This window comes from Kogia breviceps, chromosome 4 (assembly GCF_026419965.1).
Source record: "Kogia breviceps isolate mKogBre1 chromosome 4, mKogBre1 haplotype 1, whole genome shotgun sequence".
NCBI lineage: Eukaryota > Metazoa > Chordata > Mammalia > Artiodactyla > Physeteridae > Kogia > Kogia breviceps.
The window spans coordinates 150,988,601-151,006,115 of NC_081313.1; the positions used below are offsets into that span (position 1 = coordinate 150,988,601).

The 17,515-nt window shown below is 42.6% G+C and overlaps 1 protein-coding gene, 1 long non-coding RNA gene and 1 other non-coding gene across 4 annotated transcripts in view; 1 reads left to right on the top strand and 2 right to left on the bottom strand.

The window, feature by feature from the left end:
* LOC131754670 (uncharacterized) overlaps positions 1 to 15,484 on the bottom strand; it is a 40,364-nt gene extending 24,880 nt beyond the window's left edge. The window contains exon 1 of the long non-coding RNA XR_010840394.1: positions 14,850 to 15,484. This is a non-coding gene — a long non-coding RNA (uncharacterized lncRNA). The remainder of the gene's footprint in view (positions 1 to 14,849) is intronic.
* On the bottom strand, positions 9,805 to 9,877 carry TRNAE-UUC (transfer RNA glutamic acid (anticodon UUC)). Its single transcript has one exon. It is a non-coding gene; the product is annotated as a tRNA-Glu (tRNA).
* RUFY1 (RUN and FYVE domain containing 1) overlaps positions 14,856 to 17,515 on the top strand; it is a 57,539-nt gene continuing 54,879 nt past the window's right edge. For both annotated transcript variants that reach the window (XM_059060519.2, XM_059060523.2), the window contains exon 1: positions 14,856 to 15,506. In XM_059060519.2, the coding sequence (XP_058916502.1) occupies positions 15,233 to 15,506 (274 nt within the window). In that variant the 5' untranslated portion in view covers positions 14,856 to 15,232. The remainder of the gene's footprint in view (positions 15,507 to 17,515) is intronic.

Here is a 17,515-nt window from a genome sequence, read left to right on the forward strand (position 1 = left end):
AAACATATATAGTTTATTGTATGTCAATTATACCTCAATAAAGCTGTTTTTTAAAGTAATTACTAATTCATTCATATGGATGAATCTCAAAAATATCATGCTGAGTGAAAGAAGCCATACATAAAAGAACACATGCTGTATGATTCCATTTACATAACATTCTAGAACAGGAAAAACTGATCTATAGGACCTCCCTCATGGTACAGTGGTTAAGAATCTGCCTGCCAATGCAGGGGACACAGGTTTGATCCCTGGTTCAAGAAGATCGCCACTGCAATGAGAAGTTTGCACACTGCAACTAAGAGTAGCCCCTGTTCACTGCGACTAGAGAAAGCCTGCACAGAGCAACAAAGACCCAACACAGCCAAAAAACAAAAACTGATCTATACTAATAAGGAGGAGGAGAGAATGGTTGCCTGCCCCTGGAGTGTGGGGACAGAGATTGACCAGAAAGGGGCATGAAGGTGATGATAATGTTCTTGATACAGGTTTAGGTTACATGAGTATATTCATTTGTCAAAACTCACAGAATGGAAACTCTAGATTGGTGCAATTCACTGTATGCTAAAGTGTTTACGAATGAAGTGTCCTGATATCAAAAACTTACTTTAAAATATACTTTTTAAAAAAAGATGAATTGATGGATGAATACGGGGAAATAAGGATAAATGGATCAACATGTGATAAAGCGATATAGCAAAATGTAAATTCTAGAATCTAGGTGGTTTGAGGGTATTGATTCTATAATTCTTTCAACTTTTCTGTACATTTGAAATTTTTCATAATAAAATGTTGGGAGGAAACACCAAAAACAAAACTATTTGTGTATCTCAGTCTATACATATGTAAGTAAATGCAAAGGAAACAGTCTATATGGACACCCAGAAAGCTTTTAAGAGTGGTTATTGCTGGAGAAGGGAAGGATGAGGGAGACAAAAAGTGGAACTTTTGCTTTTTCGTGTTTTGATTTTTTACAGTGAACATATAGACATGTAACCATGTGTAATTTCTTTAAGAAAATAATCACCATGTGAGCTTCCCATAAACTCACACTGCAGGTATCATTCTGGCACAGAAGAGCAAATCTAGGGCCAGATGGATATAGTGGTCCATGCAAGGTTCCCAGAGAGATTGGAGATCAGGAACAAGAAACCAGTCCTGTGATCCCGCAGGTAAAGAGACCTTGATGGAAAGGCCTCAAGTGGTTTCATCACATCTCCCACAGCCCCACTCCTTCACAAGTAGCTGGAGTTAATATTTAACACCAGCATTCCTTCACTACTATTCACATGGCAGGAGACACACTCAGCCAGGCTCTCCTGAGTTCTGGGTCCACACATCCTACCCCATTCTGGACTGCTCCACCTGGATGTCCACACTGAAAATTTCTTCTCCACTCCACCACACATCCACTCACCTGGGTCAGAAAGCTGAGCATATCCTTCAATTCTCCCTCGCCCTCACCCCCATGTCCCACCAACATCCACGTCCTCTAGACCCTCCTTCTCAAACATCTCTGACATTAGACCGCTTTTTGTAATCCCCACTGTTTCTCATTTCAGATCTCCTCATCTCTCACCTGGATGACCATGAATGGTCTTCCAACTGGCCTGTCTTTGATCTCATATGCCCTCAAACCACGCTGCCTGACATCATACTTTAATTTCTAGAGCACAATTCTGAACAAGTCACTCCCCTGCTTTACAAGCATCACTGTCCCTGTTACTCACAGGATAACATCAGCATCCTCCAAGGTCTGCACTCAGGCATTTTTCCAGACCCACCGTTACCCACTCCATCAGTCAAAGCCCACATCCCATTCTTCACAAGTTGCAGGTCTTAGAGCTATTACAGGCCTCTGTGCTTTACTCTGCTTCCTCTGCCTACCCCCAGCTCTGACGGAGGTGAGCAACTGCTCATCTTTCAAGACTCAGGCCATATTAGCTCCCTGTGCATCCTTTTCGGCACTTCCCCACCATGGCCCAAGAGGGTGACCACTGGCTCCTCTGTGGATCAGGAGGTATTGTGCTCTGCTACCCTTTCTAGCAGAGCCCCTCATGGCACTTCTTGTTTGTCTGTCTCACTAAGGTGGAAATCATCAGTCTTGGTCACCTCCAGTTCTGGTTCTTCTAGGCACATGATGGGATTGCATTTCTCACCCCTCTGAATTTAGGCATGGCCATGCATCCACTCTCACAGATGAAATATGAGCAGGAGAGCATGGGTCACTTCTGTGAGGAAGCCTTTAGGAGCAGGTCACTTGGTCACTTTTCTCTCTGTTCCCTTCCTCCTGCGGAGGTAATAAAGGAAGTTCCAGAGTCAGGGGCTCTCAGCCAACTGGGAGAACTCTAAGTGAGAAGAACAGAGGACAACTCTGCCAATCAAGGTGGCTGTGTGATGTAAGCATGAAATAACAATAACTTCTGTCGTTTAAAATCGCTAACATACCGGGGTAGTTTGTTCTGAGCACTGGGGATACAGCAGTGAACAAGAGAAATAAGCTTCCCTCAGAGCTACATTCCAGTGAGGGGAGGAAATAATACCAAAAAAAAACAATACCGAAAAAACAGGAAAATGTCTGAAAATGTCATAAGTATTAATATTATGAAGGAAGTAAAACTGCGTGAAGTGACAAAGAAGGACTGGAGGCTGGAAGGGGAATATATTTTAGGGTGATTAGGGAAGGTCTCTCTGAAAAGTTGAATTGAGCTTGGATACGAAGGATGATGATCAAAAGTCAGTAAGGTGGGCTTCCCTGGTGGCGCAGTGGTTGAGAGTCTGCCTGCTGATGCAGGGGACACGGGTTCGTGCCCCGGTCCGGGAAGATCCCACATGCTGCAGAGCGGCTGGGCCCGTGAGCCATGGCCGCTGAGCCTGTGCGTCCGGAGCCTATGCTCCGCAACGGGAGAGGTCACAATGGTGAGAGGCCCGCGTACCGCACCCCCCCCCAAAAAAAAAAAAAAAGTCAGTAAGGTTAAGCCTGGGAGAAAAATCATTCCAAGCAGAGGGCGAAAAGCATATGCAAAGAATAACCTTGATGTGTTTAAGGAACAAAAAAATCATGTATAACTTAACAAATCCACATATAATGATACAAAATGGGATCAGAAAGATTCGCAAGTATCAGATCACATAGGGCCTTGTAGACTGTTGTGGCTACATGGATGGAAAAATGGATATGAATGGATTGAAGCCTGGGTGGGAGGATGAATGGATGGATGGATGGGAGGATGGATATGGATGAAATGGAGGATGGATAAAGATAAATGGGTGGGTAAGAATGGATGGATGAATGCAAACTGCCAAATCCTGGATTGTTAGAAACCCAAATCCATTTTAGACCTCTAGATGGAGCCAAACATTGATATTTGTTACACAGTCGTGTGTGTCTTTCTTTTGGCATAAATTTTAAAGTATTCATGATATTTCTCACTGGAAAATAGAAAAGCCTTCACCTCTCCTTAGAGCAGAGCAGAACTTCCAGACTAGTGAAGCTATTGGGCAATTAGCTGTTCAGAGATGCTGATGCTTTTGGCCCAGGGGTGACCCAGTGAAGTCTGGAGAAGCCAGACTCCCCAAGTGCTACTTCTGCAGCAAAAAGCCGTCCATCCATTTACAATGCTGTGTTGTACAACAAACATTATCATGTTCTAAGTGAGTCATGATATGAAAAAGATTAGGTGGCACAGCCTTAGAGAGAATCTCTCATACTGATAAAGGAGTAAAAAGACCAAAGAGTTTGAGAATACTGGTTCAGGAAATGACCTGGAGGAGCCATCTACCCTAACAAGTAAATATCCATCCTGGACTCTCCATTTTAAAAATAACTTGTGGGGCTTCCCCTGTGGCGCAGTGGTTGAGAATTTGCCTGCCGATGCAGGGGACACGGGTTCGTGCCCCAGTCCGGGAGGATCCCACATGCCGCGGAGCGGCTTGGCCCATGAGCCATGGCCCGTGAGCCTGTGCGTCCGGAGCCTGTGCTCCGCAAGGGGAGAGGCCACAACAGTAAGAGGCCCGCGTACCACAAAAAAAAAAAAAAAAATTTGCATATGGGGGACTTCCCTGGTGGCACAGTGGTTAAGAATCTGCCTTCCAATGCAGGGGACAGGGGTTCAACCCCTGGTCGGGGAACTAAGATCCCACATGCTGCAGGGCAACTAAACCCGTGCACTGCAACTACTGAGCCCATGTGCTCTAGAGCCCATGCGTGACAACTAGAGAGCCTGCACACCACAACGAAAGATCCCACATAGCACAATGAAGATCCTGCATGCTGCAACTAAGGCCCAATGCAGCCAAATTAATAAAAAATAATAATTTTTAAAAATAAAAATAATTTGCATATGGAATTAAATTATATCATTCATTCCTTCAAGACATACTTAATAAGCACTCAATCTGTGTCTGCTCTGCCATACAGAAGTGAGTGTTATTGTCAGGTGGTCCCTTTTCTCAAGGAGCTCCCACTATAGAGAGGAGCCAGACAGGCAAACCAAGGATTATCATACAGCAGTAAACAAACTGTGCAACTAGCACACAAAATGAAGTTCAGGTTCACTAGGTATACATCACTTAGAAATACTTGCAGCTGCAAGTAAGAGATTTACTGTGGCTTAAACAAATAGAGTTATTTACTTGACTATTCCCTCATGCTTGTCACATTATGATGCCAAAATAGCTGCCATAGCTCCAGGCATGTCTACATTCAAGGCAGGAAAAAAAGAGGAAGGAAGTGGATCATCAGCTGATGAATACACAGACAGACATGGTAAATATACGTTTTCCCACTTATCAGGAAAAGCAAAAAACTTCCCAAAAGCCCCAATACATTAGTTACAGCTCATTGGTCAGAACTATGATGCATGGCACCCCTGGCTACCAGGGAGGTAATAAACATGAGTATCCCATGTAGGGCTTAGCCTACTAACAAAATCAGCATTCAATTAGCAAAAAAGAAGTGGAAATTGATAATTGGGTATGCAATTAACAGTGCATCTATACTTAGTAATCAAAGAAATGCAACTTAAAATGAGACATCTTTCTCATTTATCAAATTGGCCCACTTTTCTAAAGGTTGATAAATATCTAGTGTTGGAAAGATGGAGGAAAGTGAACATTTTCATAACTCCTTGGTAGAAGTGTACAATCTTCATCTGACAATCTACTGCAAATCAAGATCTTTTTTAATGTTAATATTTTGACCCAAAATTCCATTCCCAGAAAGTTATCTAGGAGATAAGTACACAAAGATAGAGTGGTATTTAAATACTGAAAATTAGGAAACTATCCACATATCCAACAATAGGGAATTGATAAAATAAATGAAGATACTGCCATGTAACTGAGCTGGAACTTATGGGGACAGACCCTTCCCCCATACCCTCTGCTTTAGCTCCTCTCTGAAGTACCCAGAGAATAGTATCTGATGCACATGATGAATATTTCCTGAGTTTTTCAGATGCTAAAGCCACCACGGAATGGAAGCAATTAATTACTTGATGATTGTGAGCACAGAGCAGCCCCCAGAACTCCAGGAGCCTAAGGATTGATAACATTAACCACCTTGTTACATCAACCAATCAGAGGATTGTACACGATCTGATCACATACTCTGGGATGCCCCTCCCTCACCTTGCCTTTAAAAATGCTTTGCTGAGGACTTCCCTGGTGGCGCAGGGGCTAAGAATCCGCCTGCCAATGCAGGGGCCACTGGCTCGAGCCCTGGTCAGGGAAGATCCCACATGCTGCAGAGCAACTAAGACCATGCACCACAACTACTAAGGCTGCGCTCTAGAGCCTGGGAGCCACAACTACTGAAGCCCGCGTGCCTAGGGCCCATGCTCTGCAACAAGAGAAACCACCGCAATGAGAAGCCCGTGCACTGCAACTAGAAGAAGCCTGCGCTCAGCAACAAAGACCCAGCGCAGCCAAAAATAAATAAATAAAGTAAAATAAATTAATTTTTTTAAATGCTTTGCTGAAACACTTTGAGGAGTTTGGGAGTAACCCATTCTCCTTGCTCAGCCCCGCAATAAACCTTTCTCTGCTCCAAACTCCAACATTTCAGTTTGTTTGGCCTCACTGTGCGTTGGGCACACAAACTTTCATTCAATAACATCCATACGATGTTGTGTGATCAATTTTTTAAATTAATTAATTAATTTGGCTACATCGGGTTGCCGACATGTGGGATCTTTTTTTGTTGCTGCATGCGGACTCTTCATTGCAGTGCGAGTGCTTAGTTGCCACGCAGCGTGTGGGATCTTAGTTCCCCAACCAGGGATCAAACCCGCGCCCCCTGCATTGGAAGGAAGACTCAACCACTGGACCATCAGGAAAGTCCCTGTACAATCATTTTTTTAAGTTAGGAATTGATATAAATGTTCAGTGTTAAATATGATAACTTTACCATGGTTATGTAAGAGAATATCCCAGTTCTTAAGAAATACATCCTGAAGGATTTAAGTGTAACAGGTCATAATTTATGTAATATACCCTCAAAAAAGTTCAGGGTAAAAATGTACATATATAAATACAGATAGAGAGACAGCACATGCAAATGATAACGCTTATAGAGTGAAATGTTAACCACAGGTGAATCTGGGTAAAGGGTATACAGTTGTACTCTGTGCTATCTTTATTCTTTGCAACTTTTCTTAAGATTGAAATCATTTCTAGATAAAAAGATTTTTTAAGTATTAGGATCTGGAATCGCCTTTAAAGTACATCAAAAAATAAGATGGGGCTTCCCTGGTGGCGCAGTGGTTGGGAGTCCGCCTGCCGATGCAGGGGACGCGGATTCGTGCCCCGGTCCGGGAAGATCCCACATGCCGCAGAGCGGCTGGGCCCGTGAGCCGTGGCCGCGGAGCCTGTGCTCCGCAACAGGAGAGGCCACAGCAGTGAGACGCCCGCGTTCCGCAAAACAAAAAAAAAAAAAAAAAAAAAGATGGATTAATGGATGAACACAGGGATAAATACATAGACATAGTGTTATACGTACTCTATGTTTAAATTTTTTCATAATAAAATGTGGGGCAGGGGAGAGTACTAGGTAAATTTATATGATCTGTTATGGAAAAATGTTACCAAAACAGAAAGTCCATTGTTTTTGAAGTCCCCGGCAGGGGCTTTAAAGCCCACCTTTCTGGCCCTTGGTATTTCCTCCAAAAGCATGAGCTGGGCTGCACTCAAGATTCTCTCCACTGTTCCATGGTGACTGCAAGGTGCCAAGCAGGAAAAGGACAGGTCACTCATTGACATAATGAGGGCTCTCTCCCTTAGGGACACATTATGCAAATTAACTATGCAAATGATCAGATTAACTTTTTCATAAGTGAGTTATTTTTAATTAATACAAGATTATTTTCATAAAATAACTGTGATACATAATAAGAAAGTTATATTCGATCTCTGCTCCTGGTTCCCAGCACAGAGCTCTTAAAACTCTTGTAATTTCCTGAATGAAAGAGAGATGGGAGCATCTTTTGTTATTCCTAATAAGCCCCTTTCAAACATACCTGAGTTTATGCTAATGAGGTGACCCTTAGAGGATAAGGGCTGGTTGCCAGAAGAACCAACCCTGTGATTAGAGAGTTGGAACTTTCATGCCCACCCCCCCCACCCCGCCCCCCCCACCCCACCTCCTGGGAGGGGGAAGGAGCTGGAGATTGAGTTCAATCACCTATGGTCAATAATCAATCATGTAATTGAACCTTCATTAAAACCCTAAACAATAGGGTTCACATCAAGGTGCTGACAGGGTAATGCACCCAGAGAGGGCATGGAAGCTCCAAACCCCTTCCCACATACCTTGCCCTATGCATCTCTTCCATTTGGCTGTTTCTGAGTTATATCTTTACCATAAACAATAATAGTTAAGTTAGTTAAGTTTTCCTCAGTTCCATCATTCTAGCAAGTTATGAAACCTGAAGAGGGGGTTGTGGGAACTGCCTATTTAGAGCCAGTCAGTCAGAAGTACCTGTGTCACTAAGCAAGGGCTCTTATGCCCACAGCACAGAAAGCCAAACTCCGCAAGCAGGTGCAGCAAAGTAAGGGTTTATTTGCAGGGCATCAAGCAAGGGAGTGGGAGACAAGCCTCAGATGCACTCCAACCTGATCTTTGAGTTGGGGGTGCTTTTGAAGGTGAAGAACAAAGAAGCTGGGATTAATCATCGTCTTGTGACATTTATTAATCGTAATGTCAGGGGTCAGGATGTCTTCAGTTTGAAATTCTCTAGCCAGGTGGTCCATGGCTTGGGGGTCTGTTAGCTCATCTTGCCCTGGAGAAACAACCTGAGTTTGTACATTAATGATGATGTAAGTCTTAGGGGGCTCAGTTCACTGGAGGCCTAGATTGGCATCTGAATTGAGGGAACAGTCCTGTAGGACTGAGCCCTTACCCTGTGGGATCTGCACTAACTCTGGGCAGTTAGTGTCAGAAGTACTGTGAGTAGGAATACTGAGTTGTCCTTTCAGTTGGTTACCCTTTCAACTGCCATACTTTGATGCCATCTCAGCAACAGCACCTACATCCCATTCAGTTATAACCAACCACCATAACAAGTTCTACAGTTCTAAACTCATCATCTGAGGATATTTTACCCAAGTCCCTGCAGTTACAAGGCCATTCAGAGAAGCAGAAGTCTTGATAATGTTAAAATATTCACTAATGAGTATATTAATATTATCACTTATAAAATATATTACCACTTATAAAATCCATCCCTACTCAAAGCTCATTTCCTGCTGAACCCCAAAGCACCATACCTCATGTACTGGGCCAATGGCAAGCCAGTCTCTAGCTGAGTGTCTGATGTGTACAATGCAAATCAATTGTACAGTGAAGCTGTAAATCTGCACACGATGCCAGATTTCACAGAGTAAACAAAAGTGATGCTCAAGTCCCACCCAATCCCACACAAAGCCACTGACACATAAGATCGGCAGAAAAGAAAACCAATGCTGCTGATCCAACAGGAGCTTCAAAACAGAATGGTTGAAAAAAATAGTAAATTTAGAACATATTAAAAGGCAAGAGTGAGCTTAGATGGGCTCAAACATAAGAGTAATAATATTGCAAAATAGCTTATTTTTTTGTATGAGACATCTCACAAAAATATCTAGAAGGACGATAGCATGATGAATGGGATAATTACTTTTCCACTTTGGGCCAACTAGCTTGAGTACTAGCTACATGAAAAGAGATACAAATAAAATGAAAAGGTAGGGCTTCCCTGGTGGCGCAGTGGTTGGGAGTCCGCCTGCCGATGCAGGGGATACGGGTTCGTGCCCCGGTCCGGGAGGATCCCACGTGCCGCGGAGCGGCTGGGCCCGTGAGCGGTGGCCGCTGGGCCTGCGCGTCCGGAGCCTGTGCTCCGCAACGGGAGAGGCCACAGCAGTGAGAGGCCCGCATACCACAAAAAAAAAAAAAAAAAAAAAAAAAGGTAACCAAAATAATGTATGGTTTATCTATCACAGGATTAAAGAGGCCTTGAGAAAAAACATGAAGCCTAAATATTTTTGGACCCTCTTTCTGACTCCACTGTGAGTCAGATGTGAAATGAATAAAGCTATATAATGTGATTTTCTTCAGAAAAATTGTGCAAAAAAATTAGCACTTACTCATTCTTTACTCATTATAAAAATAGCACATGGTTGCAAACACATTCTAAATTTTGATAAATATATGATAAAGGTAACTTATTTTTGTTTTCATTATTCAAAATAAAATCTCAATCAAGCCTTTTGTGAGCATTTTTCAGTCCTTTTGTTTTGTGCCACACTGTGCAGCTTGTGGGATCTTAGTTCCCTGACCAGGGATTGAACCTGGCTCCACAGCAGTGAAAGCGCTGAGTCCTAACCACTGGACCATCAGGGAACTCCCTAGGATTTTTCAGTCTTTATGAAACATTGGCTTCTATTTTATATGGATTCACTTTTTTATATATCTTTTTACTTTTTATTATGAAAAGTCAGACATTCAGAAAAGTAGAGAGAATACATAATAACTCTCCTACACTCATTACCTAGATTTCAAAACTGTCAAGATCTTGCCATGTTTGCACCAAATATTTTCTTGTGTTGAAGTATTTTAAGGTAAGTTACAGACATCATGTGGTGTTACCACTTGATACTCTAAATCAGTTCTAAAAAATAAAGGCGTTTTCGGGCATACCCACAACCCATTATCACACTGAACAAAATTAACAATAATTCCATAATATCTAATATGTAATCCGTATTCAAATGTTCCCAACTGACAAAAAGAAGTCTTTCCAGCAGGTAGTTACAGTCTAATCAGGTTTGCCTGTTCCACCAGGTCCAGGGGATGCTGCCCCTTCTGGGAGTGTCTCACTGTTTACTATAGGTGCTGTCTCCATTCTTCCTTTCTCCCCTAGGTTTCCTAAAACCCAGTCACATAAGCTTCACTGCAAGTGCTCAGTGGCCACCTGTGGCTCCTGGCTACCGTACAGAACAGCACAGATCTAGAACATTTACATCCAAGGGTTCTATCAGACAGTGCTAAAAGCTTGTTTTGTTTGTAGGTAAACACTTATGGCAGAAGACCATAGCCAATGGTGTGTGCTTCGTATTGCATTGTTCAGAAAAATGATTTGACCTTAATTGGCCATTCTTGGCTCCAGGGCACCAACTATGTCCAGATAGTGAAACTCTCCTAGATTATGAAATGCAAGTCAAAGTGTACAAAATATATACATATGAGACAAAATTAGTAAAGGGCTCCCTACTGATCAAGGCGTACTCACAATCCCAATGAAGTCACAAGGATCCATCTCTTTGGCTACCACTTTGGTCTCAAGCTGCTGCAAAACTCAATCTCTAGTCCACACCAAGGAGAAAATGAGCAATCTGCAACTGCAGCACATAGACAAGACAAAGCCTCCTGCCACAGGGAAGCAAAGGAAGATCTGAAAGCAGGAAGGTGAAAGGATCAGCCCTGGGTCTTGGAAGTCCTTGGCTGAGGTGTCTAGAACAGATGGAGGAAGGAAAGCTTCAAGGCGCAAGGAGGTATCCTGGAGAGTGACTACAAACCAGGCAAGAATCCACTCAGGCAGTGGTACTGGGCATAGACAGGCAGGGCCTGATTTGAGAGATGGAGTCTGAGAATCCTCCAAAAGACTTTTTTTTTTAAGTGAGAGTGATGGCAATGGGCAGAGGAAGGAATCACACTCAGCAGGAGGCAGCAGACCAATGAAATCCAAGACACGAGAAACAAGTCTGAGAAGAGAGGAGAAAAGGACTAGGTCCAACCATACAGAAGGCATTTGTTAAAATGCTCTCTGGGCATATATCCAGAACAGACAAAAACTCTAATTTGAAAAGATATGTGTACCCCATATTCATAGCAGGACTGTTTACAATAGCCAAGTCATGGAAGCAACCTAAGTGTCCATCAACAGATGAATGGATAAAGAAGATGTGAGATATATACATATGAAATAGAATATTACTCAGCCATAAAAATGAGTGAAATATTGCCATTTGCAGCAACATGGATGGACCTAAAGAGTATCATACTAAGTGAAGTAAGTCAGACAGAGAAAGACAAATATTATATGATACCACTTATATGTAGAATCTAAAAAATAGTACAAATGAACTTATGTACAAACAAATACAGACTCACAGACATAGAAAACAAACTATGGTTACCACAGGAGAAGCAAGGGAGGAGGGATAAATTAGAAGTATGGGATTAACAGATACACACTACCATATATAAAATAGATAAATAACAATGATTTACTGTATAGCACAGCAAACTATATTCAATATCTCGATAAGAAAAAGACTTCTGTTACGTTAAACCACGAAGATTTGGGGGTTATTTGTTACTGCAGCATAACCTAGCCCGACAGAATATTAACACTACTCGCCCAAAAAAGTTTACGTTTTTATGCAAAATAGAATTAGGTTCAAGCCTCTGATCATTATAAACAAGCTTTTCACCTACATGATTGTCCAGCGACACTGGAAAGTAATGAAGGATCCAGACAGTTCTTCCAGACTACCTAATACCCCGTCTATCCTATTCCAGTAAAGTCTAGTAGCATCCCCTCAAACATTGTGAAAATTCAAACAGCAAGCCCACAAATTCCTCAGTCACTCCCCACCCCACTCTCCCCACAGAAAACAACTGGCCTCCAGGGACCAGACATATCATAAAAACTAGTTAAAGGAGCTAGACCAAGATGCCAGAAGAACCTGGCTTCTAAAAGGGCAGCCATCTACAAACAATAAATACTGGAGAGAGTGTGGAGAAAAGGGAACCTCCTCCTACACTGCTGGTGGGAATGTAAATTGGTACAGCCACTACGGAGAACAGTATGGAGGTTCCTTAAAAAACTAAAAATAGAGCTTTTGGGTTGGCCAAAATGTTCTTTCAGTTTTTTCTGTAAGATGGCTCTAGTAGCACTTAGTTGTCTTTAACTTCATTCGAAACAATCGAACGTGTCAAAAGTGGTTTCCGAAGTTTCATGATGGAGATTTCTCACTGGATGATGCTCCACGGTCAGGTAGACCAGCTGAAGTTGATAGCGATCAAATCGAGACATTAATTGAGATCAACACGTGGGAGATAGCCTACCTATTCAAAATATCCAAATCAAGCATTGAAAATCCTTTGCACCAGCTTGGTTATGTTAATTGCTTTGATGTTTGGGTTCCACAGAAGTTAAGCGAAAAAAACCTTCCTGACCATATTTCCGCATGAGATTCTCTACTTAAACATAAAGAAAAAGTTCTGTTTTTTAAAACAAATTGTGAAGGGCGATGAAAAGTGGATACTGGACAATAATGTGGATTGGAAGAGATCGTGGGGCAAGTGAAATAAACTACCACCAACCACACCAAAGGCTGGTCTTCATCCAAAGAAGGTGATGTTGTGTATATGGTGGGACTGGAAGGGAGTCCTCTATTATAAGCTCCTTCTGGAAAACCAAACGATTAATTCCAACAAGTACTGCTCCCAATTAGACCAACTGAAAGCAGCACTCGACGAAAAGCGTCCAGGATTAGTCAACAGAAAACTCACAATCTTCCATCAGGATAACGGAAGACCACACGTTTCTTTGATGACCAAGCAAAAACTGTCACATCTTGGCTGGGAAGTTCTGATCCATCCGCTGTATTCACCAGACATTGCACCTTCGGATTTACATTTATTTTGGTCTTTACAAAATTTTCTTAATGGAAAAAATTTCAATTCCCTGTAAGACTGTAAGCGGTACCTGGAACAGTTCTTTGATCAAAAAGATAAAAGTTTTGGGAAGATGGAATTATGAAGTTGCCTGAAAAATGGCAAAGGGTAGTGGAACAAACGGATGAATATGTTGTTCAATAAAGTTCTTGGTGAAAATGAAAAAAGTGTCTTTTATTTTTACTTAAAAACCAAAGGCACTTTTTGGCCAACCCAATACCATATTATCCAGCAATCCCACTCCTGGGCATATATCTGGAGAAAACCATACTTCAAAAAGCTACATGTACCCCAATGTTCATTGCAGAACTATTTACAACGCCAAGACATAGAAGCAACCTAAGTGTCCATCAACAGATGAATGGATAAAGAAGATGTAGTACATATATACAATGGAATATTACTCAGCCATAAAAATAAAATAATGCCATTTGCAGCAACATGGATGGACCTAGAGATTATCATACTAATTGAAGTAAAACAAAGACAAATATCATATGATAACACTTATATGTGAAATCTAAAAAAATTATACAAATGAACTTATTTACGAAATAGAAACAGACTCACAGACTCAGAAAACAAACTTATGGGGACTTCCCTGGTGGTGCAATGGTTAAGACTCTGCCTGCCAATGCAGGGGACACGGGTTTGACCCCACGCCACGGAGCAACTAAGCCCATGAGCCAAAACTACTGAGCCGGCGTGCTGCGACTACTGAAGCCCCGCATGCCGAGAGGTGCTCCGCAACAAGAGAAGCCACTGCAATGCGAAGCCCACACACCACAACGAAGAGTATTCTCCACTCGCTGCAACTAGAGAAAGCCCACATGCAGCAACGAAGACACAACACAGCCAAAATAAATTTTTTTAAAAAAAGTATGGTTACCAAAGGGTAAGGGGGGGGAATAAATTAGGAGGTTGGGATTAACATATATACACAATGCTATATATAAAATAGATAATCAATAGGACCTACTGTATAGCACCGGAAAGTCTACTCAATACTCCATAATAACCTAAATTGGAAAAGAATCTGAAAAAGAATACATATATGTATAACTAAATCATTTTGTTGTACACTTGAAACTAACACAACATTGTAAATCAACTACACTCTGATAAAAAAAATTTTTTTAATTAAAAAAAATTTTTAAAAAGGGCAGCCAACATCCAATCCACCAGTTTATTACCATCAGAGAATATACTGAGTTGCAAAAGACTTATTATGTCTCAAGAGAAGGCCAATATCCAAATTTTAATGTAAAAAATTTTTGATTTCTAAATATCTGCAACTTAAATTCTTTATTTATTTATTAATTTTTATTTTTAGCTGTGTTGGGTCCTCACTGCTGCGCGCAGGCTTTCTCTAGTTGCTGCGAGTGTCTGGCCGAAGCCACATAGTTGAATAACAGATAGTCATCACAATTATTCTCGTCTGCCATGTGCTCCTTATTTAATTGCTTTTATTATTTTTATTATTATCACCATTTAACTAATTAATAGCAGAGTCCGGATCTTCTGATTCCCAGTCCGCCACAGTGTGCTCTTTCCTGCCAAGTTGTAGATTTTAGTTATTAAAAAAAAAAAGTCCTGCTTTCCTGCCTCACCTGTCCCCCAGTTTCCTTACCCGCTCTTTTAGGGCTTGTTCTGAAAACTGCTGCGGAAAAATCACTAAGTAGAAGTAAAGTATGAAATGAAAATGAAAAAGAGGAAATAGTGTCACAAAAAAAACCTACGGCCATGTGGGCTGTGCCCAAGCCAGGTTGGATGCACCACAACAAAAGGAGAAAGCGCAAGAATAACTTCCACGAAAACAAGTCCTCCCAGGTGATGAGAACGTGGGTGCTTCTTATGATTTGCACTTTCCCGAGCTTTTTTAAAATGAAAGAAAAGAAAGGAGGGCGGTAAAGAGGAAGGCCCGTAGCGAACACGAAAAACTAACAGCAAGGGTGCAAAAACGCCCGCCTGCGCCGAGTCCGCTGCCTGCCGGGGCCACGTGACAAGACCAAGATGGCCGACGGGGAAGACCAGTGCCGGGCGGGGCAGGAGCCGGGTCCGGACCCGGGAGAAGAGTTTGAGATCGTGGACCGGAGCCAGCTGCCGGGCCCAGGCGAACTGCGGAAGGCGGCGAAGCCGCGTGCGGCGGCGGAAGGCTGGTCGGCGCCCATCCTCACCCTGGCGCGCAGGGCCACCGGCAACCTGTCGGCGAGCTGCGGCACCGCGCTACGCGCGGCCGCTGGGCTGGGCGGCGCGGACGGCGGCGCGAACGGCGCGGCGCGCGCAGGTAGGCACCGGTTGAGCGCGACCCACGAGCTTTCTGTGGGACGGGTGGCTGTTTTACGGTGGGAGCCAGGCTGGCAAGGGTGCTTAACCGACTCAGCCTGTTAGGTTACTAAAAAAAACAGCCTGCTACCTCGCCTAACTAGTCGTCTGTTTTCTTTATACCGTGTGTCCATGCCAAGATAAATACGTGGGCGTGGGTGGCCTGAGATTGGGGCGACTTCACTTCTAGTTGTGTTCCCCAGGCAGCATTCTTATTCTCACTGGTGAACTTTATACTTTAAAATGTACGAGTTTAAGCTTAGGTAGTCCTTATTAATTTTTAAAGGATTTACTTAAGAAATGAAACCGTACTGTTCTCTGCTTTAAATCTCAAAATGCCATCCTGGCTCACACCTCCAGTTGTTGACGGCGCATCCCGAATCACCGGGGAGTCAAAGCACCAAGACGGAATTAAGGGGGTGAGGGTTCCAGGTGAGCTCTACAACCTGTGTCATGCAGAAAAGTCATCACATTTACCACCCTATTAAATAGGAATTTTGTGGTTCACCCAATGCTCTCTTATAGTCCTTTTAAGTCTTTGTCATCTATAATAGAGGTTCAGCGAAGTGAGTGAGAATGGAAACATTAAATGATTATGATATTTAGAGTGTGACTTAGCCCTGTAAAGCCAAATATTTAGAGCTGTGCCAACCAATACAGTAGCCACTACCCACATGTGATGTTTAAATGTTAAAAATTCAGTTCCTCAGTCACAACAGCCACATTTGAAGTGCTCAGTAGTCTACACGTGGCTAGTGGCTACTGTATTGGATTGTGCAGTGAGAACATTTTCATCACACAAAGTGCTGTGGGGCAGTGTTCACTAAAGACTGGAGTGCTCTCTAAGAAGCATTATATTATAGCGTGCCTTTGAGGTTCCATTTTTTTTTTAACTAGTACTCTTTTTTAACATTTATTTTTATTTATTTTTTTGGCTGCATCAGGTCTTAGTTGCAGCACTTGAGATCTTCATTGAGGTGCACACGATTCTCTCTAGTTGTGGCACGCAGGCTCCAGGGCACCTGGGCTTTGTGGTTTGCAGCATGGGGGCTCTCTCATTGAGGCGAGCGGGCTTAGTTGCCCCGCAGCATGTGGGATCGTAGTTCCCCAGCCAGGGATCCAACCAGCGGCCCCTGCATTGGAAGGCAGATTCTTTACCACTGGACCACCAGGGAAGTCCCTGCCTTTGAGGTTTCTTGATTCCATCCTGTCCAATGTATATTTGATGTAGAAGTCAGCACTGGCATCAGGATAGTGAATTGTGACAGTTTCATTGGTTAAGAAAGATTAATGAGTAAAGTTTAAAATCTGACTTGAGACAGAAAACAGTATTTCCTTGGCGATAGAAAGTAGGACTAGAAGGTAACAAAGGAACCTGTTTAACTCAGGAACCTAGGTGCCACTAGCTCGCTACCTTTACACACATCAATGCCTGTTTGACTGTATGCCCACCATTGGTGGTTAGTCCTGAGAGTCAAGGCATGGGGTCTTCTGGAGGCTTCTTAATAAGCAAATAATACATGTTAGCTGTTTGGTGATAAATAAAATGTGCCAGTACCTAGAACTGTGCCTAGCACAGAATAATAAATATTTGTTGAACAAATGCATATTTGAAAAATACTTGTTTTCTATTTATGGTAATGCTATAAATAATACCCAGCACTTATATTGTGCTTCCTAGGTGCCAGATATTAGTCTTAGGTCTGCACATACATTAGTTCCTTTAATCTTCACAATAATCCTAGGTGATCGCTGAACTGGCTTCATGATGTGCAATCAATGCAGGCTTTAATCAGTGTGATTGTGCAGGCCCCGGTACTCAGAAGTGCCCCATGATAGAAATTCTTACTAATTTTATCTTTGAATTTGTATTAAGTGAAGTCTGATGGGACAAAGGAGCATGTGTGGGGGCCTTGGAGCCGGGTTTTTGCGTGGTCCCATCTTCCACTGTCTTCCTGGGACAGGTTCTCG